The sequence below is a fragment of the Nannospalax galili genome, unplaced genomic scaffold (genome assembly GCF_000622305.1).
Source record: "Nannospalax galili isolate Female #2095 unplaced genomic scaffold, S.galili_v1.0 scaffold270, whole genome shotgun sequence".
Classification (NCBI taxonomy): Eukaryota; Metazoa; Chordata; class Mammalia; order Rodentia; family Spalacidae; genus Nannospalax; species Nannospalax galili.
In genome coordinates this window covers 3,148,368-3,159,183 of record NW_008330152.1, presented here as the reverse complement: position 1 = coordinate 3,159,183, position 10,816 = coordinate 3,148,368, and the positions used below count along the sequence as shown (strand labels likewise).

General features: G+C 47.2%; 1 protein-coding gene across 1 annotated transcript in view; it reads right to left on the bottom strand.

Moving 5' to 3' along the window:
- Positions 1-2,543: 2,543 nt before the first annotated feature.
- Nyx (nyctalopin) overlaps positions 2,544-10,816 on the bottom strand; it is an 8,540-nt gene continuing 267 nt past the window's right edge. Inside the window, 4 exon segments of the mRNA XM_008843210.2 lie at positions 2,544-2,590; positions 2,593-3,939; positions 7,710-7,746; positions 9,338-9,416. Coding sequence (XP_008841432.2) covers positions 2,544-2,590; positions 2,593-3,939; positions 7,710-7,746; positions 9,338-9,416 — 1,510 coding nt within the window.

Sequence of the window (10,816 nt, the reverse complement as noted above, 5' to 3'; positions counted from 1 at the left end):
TTGCTTTGTGACTTTTCTAGTCTATCATGTTTTTTGTTGCTGTTGGGATTTGTTTTGTGTGTGTGGTACTGTGCTGGGGTAGAACCCTGGACCTCGGACATAGTATACACACTCTACCACAGAGCCACAGTTCCAACCCCTTCTTGTCTTCTGTTTGCTTTGAAAGGATTTATTTCTAATTATGTGTGTATGGGGGGGGGGTAATGCACATATGTGGCTACAGGTGTCAGTGGAGTCCAGAAAAGGGCTGGAGTTACAGGCAGTTGTGAGCTACCTGACATGGATGATGGGAACTGCACTTGGATCCTCTGTAAGAGTAGTAGCACTCTTAAGGGCTGGGCCACCTCTCCAGCCCCTTGTGTTTGCTTTTAAAGGCTGGTCATTACCCATTCAACTGAGTTGATAGCCACTAATGGTCAAATCCATTTGAATTTTTTTTTTTTTTGAGAAAGGGTCTCCCTGTAGCCCCAGCTGGCCTAGAACTCACTATGTAGACCAGGCTGGCCTCAGTCTCAGAGATCTACCTGCTTTTGCTTCCTGAGTGCTAGGATTAAAGGCATGCACCACCATGCCCAGCCTATTTGAATATTCTTGTAGCAGTTTTAACTTATTATTATTATTATTATTATTATTATTATTATTGGTCTTTTTGAGACAGGGTCTCCCTGTAGCCCCAGCTGTCCTGGAACTATGTGGACCAGGCTGGCCTTGAACTCACAGAGATCCGGAGCCTCTGCCTCCAGAGTGCTGGGATTAAAGGCGTGCGCCACCACGCCTGGCTTTTAATTTAGTATTATTTAAGAAGTACTGTTGCTAGACATTGTAGTACACTCCTGTAATCCCAGCAATTGAGGAGGCTGAGTCCAAGGCCAGCCTTAGCTACATAATGAGACCTTGTAACCAAAAAAAGTACATTATGAATCCTCAAAGATTTAAAATATTGTAATTTTCAAAAAAGAAAAAAAAGTACTTTTGCCATAACAGCTTGGTGCACCCTAGTCTATGTGGGTTTTGAGAAACACTTCTTTAAATACAAAGAAAGGAACGCAGGATGTGAGGACATGTAGATTTGCAGGATGTTGACAAGTACAGCTATCATTGCATATGGTATAGAGAACAACTTGAGCATGTATTTAGCAGATATATGACACATTTGTTGACTTGATCACCTAATGGCCTGTTAGGAACCTGTACCTATTGTGGTCAGCTCAGGATGGTTCATCTGTCAACTATAGATTGAGATGGGAGGGTGACAGACCAGATTTTTTTTCAGTGATGGGTATAGAACCCAGGGTCTTATGAATGCCAGGCAAGCATTCTATTACTGACCCACACCCCCAGCCCAGGGCCAGCATTTAGAAGGCAGCCTGCAAAGCCTGCTCTTGTGGCCAAAAGAGCTGCAGATTCTTGAAGCTTACAAAGCAGTCAACCTCTGTTCCTTTTCACTTCTACCCTGAGAAAAGCTGGTATGTCAGGGGACCTGACATCTATGCCTCCAGATTCTCCACGTTCAGAGCCCCAAATGTTCACTGCAGGTACTGGGAGACCTTGGCTCTGGGGCATGCAGTTGGCCAATCCCATCCTGAGAAATCTCTTAAATCCCCCCTCCCCTTCCCAGGTCCTGGCTGCTTTCTTCTCTCTTGGCCATTTGTCAGCCTCTAAGCATGCAGTTCATGATAATTTCCATACTAATGGAATCAACCCAGCTGGAGACTCTCTACCCAGGTAACATAGCATTTCTGTGTTTTAGGGACACTCTTCCCACAAAAAAGAAATGCTAAGAAAAGAGGGTTGTGTACTTCTGCCACGATTCATAATACATGTTAGCATTTGAAAGACCCAGAAAAGTCCTACAGTAGAGAAATTGTTCTGTTTTGATTTTAGCATTTTACAAGTGCCCCCAAACACACCCTGTTGCCTTAAAGTTACCTATACTAGGGACACCCTTGGGATTAACTGTAGCATAAATGAAATGAATCTTTGTTTTAAATGTCTCTTAACACAGCTCAGATCCCAGCAGCCATGACCCAACTTGAGTCTAAGTCTCTTTCCCATGTCCCCCTAGGTGTGGGAGTAAAAAGAACTGTCATAGAAAAGAAAGGGATTAAGTTTTATAGGTTACTCTTCAGGGACAATTGGCCCAGTTCTGAGTACTCTGTCAATGGATTCCTACTCTAATTAGGCCGTGTGGGCATCGTTGCCTGGAAAGTGTGAGAAGGGTGGGAAGTCCTAAGAAATTCCATTCTTCACCTTTCCATTTGAGAATCCATGTTCATTCTTCTCTTTTTCAATGGACACCAGTGTAAGAAGAGTAGAAATTTAGACCTATTCCTTTGGCACTTTCCAGAATTCTCCTCTGCCTAGGGTCACCTTTGGAGGCAAACTTTCTTCCACCCTCAACTACAACTTTTATCACAGGCCCTCATCCTGTTCCCTCTCCCAGCCTCACTAACACACACTCCTAATTCTGGCCAAGCAAATTCCTCCTCTCCCCCTTTGGCCAAGGCAGTTTGGGCCACCCAAGTGTGCCAGGGTCAGGCCCTTTACAGGCCTAATACCACATACTGGGCCGCATTGAGCAGGAGACAAGAAAGACAAATGTGACTTTGCAGCCTAAGACCCCCACTCCACAGGAGGGAAGGCTGTCAGACAGCTTAGTGTTGGCCAGCCCCCAAGTGGTGTTGGCCACCTCCTCCACGGGGGCCCTTGGGGCCAGCAGCTTGGAGAGCAGGCTGCTAAAACGGCTCACGGTGGTGGCCACTGGTTCTGGGCTCGGGAGTGGACTGTATGTGGTGAAGTGCAGTTCCTCGGGATCCACACACAGGCCATCCAAGGAGCGCTCAAAGACCACGTGGCTGAGGTCCAGGCCTGCCACGGAGGCTGGGGAGGCACAGGGCACATGGGCCACACGCCCGGAGCCCTCCATCCAGTCACGCAGCCACTCTAGGTGACAGTCACAGCGCCAGGGATTTCGGAAGAGGAAGAGGCGGCCCAGGAAGAAGCCCGGCTGGAAGGCGGCCCAGGAGAGCACCATGAGTTGGTTACCGTTGAGGTGCAGGGCCAAGAGGCCCGAGAGGTTCTGGAAGGCGCCCTCCTCCACGAAGGTGATGCTGTTGCGGTCCAGGTAGAGCAGCTCGAGTTCGGACAGGTCGGAGAACCAGGTGCGTGCCACTCGGCCCAGCGCGTTGCCTCCCAGGTTGAGCGTGCGTAGGTGGCGCAGGCCGCAGAAGGCGGCGGCGGGCAGCTCGGCCAGCAGATTGTCGTTGAGCAGCAGGTGCTCGAGGGCGCCGCAGTCGCCGAAGGCCCCGGCGTGCACGGCACGGACGCGGTTGGCCTGCAGGCTGAGCGAGCGCAGGCATCGCAGGCCAAGCAGCGAGCTGGAGGCCACGGCCTCGATTCGGCCTCGCTCCAGGTGCGCGTGCGTCAGGTTGGCCAGGCCGCGCAGCGCGTCGGGCACGCGGCGGAACAGGTTGTCGAAGGCGGCGAGCTCCCGCAGGGCGGGCAGTTCGGCCAGGAGGCGCTCGGGCACGCTGAACAGGCTGCAGGCTGTCAGGTCCAGTAGGCGCAGGCGGCCGAGGGCCGCGAAGGTGCGCGCGTGCAGGTAGCGCAGCTCGCTGTTGTGCGCCAAGCGCAGCTCCGCCAGCAGCGGCAGGCCCTTGAAGGCGCCGGGCGTGATGAAGGACAGATTGTTGTGGCGCAGGGACAGGTGGCGCAGCGACGGCAGCGTGCCGAAGGCCCGCTCGCCCAGGATGCGCAGGCCGTTTCGGTCCAGGTCGATGGAGGCCGCCTCGCACGGAAACTCGGCGGGTATCCGCAGGAGGCCCGCTCGATCACAGCGCACGGAGCAGCCTTGCTCCACGCTACTGCAGGTGCAGGCGGCAGGGCAGGCCCGCAAGCAGGCCTCGGTGGCCCGGGTGCAGGGCCAGGCGACGACCACCGCTGGGGGAAGAGGCAAGGAGGAATAAAGACAAAAAAAGGAACAGCAGTCAGGCAGAAGTCACCACATAGCAAGATGCATGCCCTCCACCAAGTTGTGCATCCTTCAAATGGCCTCTTTCCATCTCCCCTGCCTCACACAGAAAACCTTTTACTTTCCACTTATCTTAATCAGCGCAACCTATACCACAGTCTAAGCTCCTTCCCAGCTGGATCATCACTGTGTGCCTTTAGAATGTCACCTAGAGGGTTACATACCTAGGGAATCTCTGAGGGTGTCACTATAGCCTATGCCAACGTTGTGCTAACCAATGCTACATGGGCCCCTAAACGTTTGAAATATGGCCAGTCTAAGTTGAGAGGCACTGTAAATGTGGAAGACGCACCGTGTCTCAAAGACTTGCTACCAAAAACAATAAAATATCACAGCAGCCATTTTATACTGTTCACATATTGAGATAGCATTTTAGAAAATTAATGTCAAGTGGCTGGGCGTCGTGGCACACACCTTTAGTGCCAGCACTCAGGAGGCAGAGGCAGGCCAATCTCTGTGAGTTCAAGGCTAGCCTGGTCTACATAGCATGTTCCAAGCCAGCTGGGGCTACAGGGAGACTCTGCTTCAAAAAGCTCCCCCCCCCAAAAAGAAAAGAGAATGTCAAATGTTTCTACCTTTTTTAATGTGGCTACTTAAAAATCACATATGCATATGGAGCTTATGTTGTATTTCTGTTGGTGTCATTGGCTCGTGACACCATAAGAATTGAATTCTTGAAAGTCCCCAATGAGTCAAGCCACATGGAAAAGGAAGAATTAGAGAGCAAGGGAGGTTGGAAATGAAAAAAAGAGTCTACTATCTTTCTTACATATTTTTAAAAATATTTTATTATTTTTATGTGTATGTGTGTATTGCCTGAATGTAGGTAAGTGCACCTGTGTCATGCTATGCTCTCGGAAGACAGAAGAGGCTGTTGGATCCCCTGAAAATGGAGTTACAGACAGTTGTTAGCTGCCATGTGGGTGCTTGGATTTGAACCCATGTCTTCTTCCAGAACAGTCAGTGTTCTTAACCGCTGAGCCATCTCTCCCGCCCTATATATATAAATATTTATATATATAGTCACTTAAAATTAAAAATTAAGGATAATAATCAAATGGACACATGGAAATGTGCATCCCAGTGATGGTAGAAGTAAAACCTGAGGCATAGAGAATGAAATCTCAGGCAAAATTTTTAATTGGATCTGACCTACATGCAGGCAACACACACATACACATAAAAAATTAAAAAAAAAAAGAATTGCCTTGAGATATATAAGGACTAGTAATATAGGTGGAAGAATCTTGTGGGATAGACAGTTACTATTTGACTATGTCAGCAGATCATCAATTTTTTAATAATGTTCACAGGACAGACAGAATTGTTACTGAATGTAAGAGTTCTTCATATATTCAAGATACAAATCTTTATAAGATATATAATTTATCGGGGCTGGAGAGATAGCTCAGTGGTTAAGAACACTGACTGTTCTTGCAGAAGACCCAGGTTGAATCCCAGCACCCACATAGCAGCTAATAACTGTCTGTAACTCCAGTTCCAGGGGATCCGACATGCAGGCAATACATGCATATACATAAAATAAAAATAAAATAAAATATTTTAAAATATAAAATAAATGTTGTTCTGAAAATTCAAGCAGATAAAGTCTTCAAAACCTGGAGAGAGGACCAAGAGAAAAGGCAGCATTGAGGCTGGGGGTATAGCTCATTTGGTAGAGGGCTTGCCTCTCACAAACAAAGCCCTGGGCTCGATCCCCAGCCCTACATAAACTGGGTGTGATGTGGTGCATGCCTGTAATCCCAGCACTCAGGAGCTGGAAGGGAGAGGATCAAAACTTCAAGGTCATCTTCAGCTACACAGTGACTTCAAGGCCACTCTGGGATACATAAGAGAAGAGGAGGAAAGACAAAAAGGCTGCAATGACAGATGGGACATTTTTATTTTCTGACCAGGAGCAGATTTCAGGCACGGTGTTCAATTCACAGTTCTTTGAGGGGTGGGGGAGAGGCTGCACTAACTGGCCTGGAACTCACTGTGTAGGACCAGGCTGGCCTGGAATTGACAGAAATCACCTGCTTCTACCTCCCGAGTGCTGAGACTAAAGTTGTACATCACCACACCCAGCTAATTCTCAATGCTTGAGAAGAAAAAGGGTGCCCAGATAAAATGTGCCCAATTCCTAGCAAACACCCTGGCCTGTCATTTGGTGCCTCCCACCTAAGCCCTTGTGGGAGCCTGAGGTGTGTACAGGATGCTTGCTCTTGCTTGTGTAGGTTTGCTCAGTTTCCAGCGGCTTTTCAGCTCATCTGTTCTTGCACACTCCATGACTTCTTGGTGACTCAGAAGGGGATTTGGCCCTTTCAGACTTGTCTTTAAGTGTTAATTGAAAACTAGCTTCTTTACTATTCCAGCATTGAGGAAGCTTGATATAGTTTTCCCTTCTCCACAAAAACTATAAGATAGACACCAAGCTTCCAAAAATATTCTTGGAACCTATGTTGCCAGCTTGGCTGTGAACAGGCTCCTGTTGTTCTAGGAGCCACCCTGCTAGAGAGACAGGGCCAAGAATACAACCTTAACTCCAGTCCTCAGCAGGACAGAGGTGTAACCTTTTCCCATCAACTCTTCCAACTAGGTTAAGTCGAAGCACCAGATTTCCTTACACATTGTCCTTCATTCTACTCCCTTCTCCTTTCTAATTAAGAAAAGTACACTCCAATCATATGACTCATGTTTCTACACCACAACAGCAAACATTGTTCCAGGCACACAGTATGGCTCAATAAATGTTCGCAGAACATAATAGAATTGATGCCTTCCTTTGTGGGCTTCCTGCTAGAGGATGTTGTCTATTTTAAGAACTCTTTGTCAAGTGTTCATAGGATTATAAGAGAGACAGGATACAACTAATTTTTGTAATGCAAGAGATCAAAAAAGTAAGCCACCAATGTTTTTTTTAAATGCTTGCAAGGGATGTGAAATGAAGCTTGCCATTGCCTATATCCCTTTTACAGTTAAACATTTCAACCAGGTGTTATGGTTTGACTAAAAATATACCCGAAAGCCTCACACAGTAAAGACTCACTTGCCAACTGACTTTTGAGGGCTTTTGAGAGGTGATTGGATTGTGAGAGCTCTGTCTTCATTAGTCAACTAACCCATTGATGGTTTTAAAGTTGGGTGGATTGTTAAAGAGGTGGGGCCTGGTTGGAGGAAGTAGAACACTGGTGTCATGTCTTTAAACAGAATGTCTTGTCCTAGTACTCTGTCTCCCTTTGCTTCTGATTGCCATGAGACAAGCAGCTCTGCTCCACTATATACCTCCAATATGCTGTCCTGCTTCCCCACAGGCCCAGAAATAGAGCCAAGTGACCATGGACTGAAACCTCTGAAACCATGGCCAAATAAAGCTTTTCTCCCTTATGTTGGTTTGTTCAGGTATTTTTTAAAGACTTTAGTTTTAACTCTGTGTGTGTGTGTGTGTGTGTGTGTGTGTGTGTGTGTGTGTGTGTCTATGTGTGTGTGCGCACGCATGTGAGTGCAGGTGCACAAGGAGGTCAAAAAAAGGGCATCAGATCTCCTGGAGCTGGTGCTACCCAAGGTTGTGAGCTATCCAGTGTGGGTGCTGGGTACAGAATAGATCCTCTGCAAGAACAATACACATTCTTAACTGCTGAGCCATCTCTCGAGCCTCTGTTCAGGTATTTTTTTTCACAGTGATGTAAAAGGACTAATATAACGTGAATGTATAACTAATTTTAAAAGTTTATTTTAAACCTGTGCGAGCAGGGCATGGTGGCACATACCTTTAATCCCAGTACTTGGGAGGCAGAGACAGGCAGATCTTTGTGAGACTGAGGCCAACCCATCTACATAGCAAGTTCCAGGCCAGTTGGGGCTACAGGGAGACCCTGCCTCAAAAACTAACTAACTAACTAACTAACTAAATAAATAAATAAATAAGTAAATAAATAAATAAATAAACTTAAGTGAAACATGCAAGATATCCTCACTATTAGAGACCTATTTTCAGTCTCTGAAACTTTGAAACTATTAAGAACAATAGCTAATTTACTGGATTAGTTAGCAAAATTTTAATTAAGTCAATTTACAAAGCAAGACAAAAGACTCCAGTATTTGTTTATAGGGTATGAAGACTAGGTATATGTTTAGTAAACCAGAAAAGCAGGGCACCATGAGAAAGATCTTTTTAATAACATATTTTGAGGAGTTCTGCTTGCAGTTGTAGCAGAGTGCTTCTATCACATGAACATTTCTGTTGATACCTACAGTATTCCTATAGTTATTACTGTGAGGAGACTACAAAAAAGGGTCTAAGAGGCTGTGTTAGCCAGGGCTGCACATTAGAATCACGTGAGCACTTTTAACACTCTCTAGCATAGGCCAGTTACATCAAGAGCTTCAGGGATGGGACCAGGCATTGGTATTTGTAAAGCTCCAAGGGACTAGACCAGGTGTGGTGGTGCATGCCTTTAGTCCCAGCAACTGGGAGGCAGAGGGAGGCTGAACTTTGTGAGTTCAAGGCCAGCCTGGTCTACATAGTGAGTTCAGGTCAGCTGGGACTACAGGGAGACCCTGTCTCAAAAAAAAAAAAAAAAAAAAGACAAAATAAAAGCTCCAAGGGACTAGTCACAATATCTGTCCAAAGTCAAAACCCAAGGACCAACTGGATGTGGTGGCACATGCCTTTAACCGCAGCACTTGGGTGGCAGAGGCATTTGAGGCCAGCCTGGTCTACATAGCTAGTTCTAGGTCAGCCAACGCTACACAGTGAGACCTTGTCTTAAAAAAAAAACCTACATGAACAAACTATAAAATGGGATTCATCTGTTGTTGGGTCTCCGGGACCCTCATAATTGTGGCATAACTTATGACAAGGCCTATTGTAACTTCCTGAGCTGGACTAAAGTTTGGCGACCTGTCTCTGGCCAGTCACTTCCTCATGGAGGTGACTCAGCAGGGCCCGACCTCGGACTGCCTCTCCCCAATAAAGTTTAGCGACCTGTCTCTGGCCTGTCACTTCCATGTGGAGGTGACTCAGCAGGGCCCTATCTAAGATTGCCTCTGCCCAGTAACAACTGGCGTGGTAAATTCCCAGTGGCCCACAGTCCTCACCCCAGATGACACATTCCTATACCCACCCCCTTTTCCACACCCCCTTTGCTTAAACTATATAAGTTGATGTCTGATGCAATAAAGTGAGTTCCTGCCTCGACAAGACTCCCGACTCGGTGTGGTTTTTGAGTCGCCGACACTCACCATCCCGCTCAGCCCCTGAGAGAGGAACACAGGCTGGTCCTGGCCTCTCTCCCTGTGCCGTACCTGTCGGAGAGCGATCCGACAGATTGGTGCCCCATGTGAGGTGCTGCCTATCACGAAGTTCGCTGACAGGCCAATCAGTCTGTGGGTGAGTGTACCCCATAAATTATGGGGAAGTCCAATTCTACCCCTCTTTAGATTCCCTCAGGGTCCTGCTCAAAAGCAGGGGCCTTGACCTCTCAGACAGTCAAGCTCTCCAGGCATGGGGATGCTTGCTAAAGATCGCACCCTGGCTTCTGGAGAGCAATCTCTTTGATTGGGGTACTTGGGATAGAGTTGAAAAGTTAATCAGACAGGCCCAGATAGAAAAGGGAGAGATCCCCCCTCTGGGAGTGCTCCCCACGGTATCTGCCTTAAAGGGCTGCTTTCCCCCATGCCCACTGAGGACAAAGGTGGTGGAGGCCCAGACTCCAAACCTGGCCAAGGCTGCTGACTCAGTCCCTGAGGCACAGTCAGACTCCAAGCTGGATACCGGGCCCTTGGGTCACACAGATCCTCCGGATTGATCTGAACATCTGTATCCCTCCCTAGATCCTTTTGGGGAGTGCCCCTTGGCCCTGTAAAGGCCCTCTACCCTCACAAACACAAACTAATCCATTCTGGACTCCCTCTGTTCCACCCCCGTACAATGGTGGTGAGGTCATTGAGGAGGGGACTGCTCACCTTTTCCCTGTTTTAAGGTGGCCCCTAATAAAATTCAAAACATTCCATCTTTTAAAATACTGGGCACTACGTTAGCTATAGATGCTGTTTCGCCCACTAAGCCTCAGCTTTCCATTCAGGATACTTATAATCTGCCCCAACTTCAAAAGTTATTAGGGGAAATTAATTGGCTTAGACCCTGGATACCCATCACCACTGAGGAGTTGGTTCCCTTATTTGACCTCTTGTGAGGCCTTGACTTAACCTCCAGGGTAAAGTTACCACCCCAGTGCCTACAAATTCTAGCTAAAATCCAACAATCCATAAATGAGGCCACTCTAAAAAGCTTTGATCCTGACACCCCATATCTCTTTATCTTTTCATTGGAAGTACACTGTGCACCACTCTCTTGGCGCAAGAGGGCGAGCCCATACAATGGATCCATTTATCCATGGGTGGAACTCCTCAAGTTTATTCCATGGTCAACCAAATTGCTGATTGCATTATCAACGGTAGGGACACAGCAGTCCTGTTGTTTGGCATTGAGCCTCATACCATTATCACCCCCTATAGATTGACAGATTTTACATGGCTTCAAAGAAACAACGAGAGAATTGTGCTGGCTTTGGAGGGATTTTTTGGCAAAATTGACTGCCACTATGGCCCCTATAAGTGGATGAGCTCCTTCTCAAGGTTGGAGTGGGAGCCCCCTAGATTTTTCTTTCTCAACCCAATCCTGAATTCCTAACTGTGTTTACTGATGGAGGGCATCTAGGAGCCTCCCTGGTCATTTATCCTCCCTCAAAGCAGAGACAAGCTCCTGTACCCATTAAATCAGTC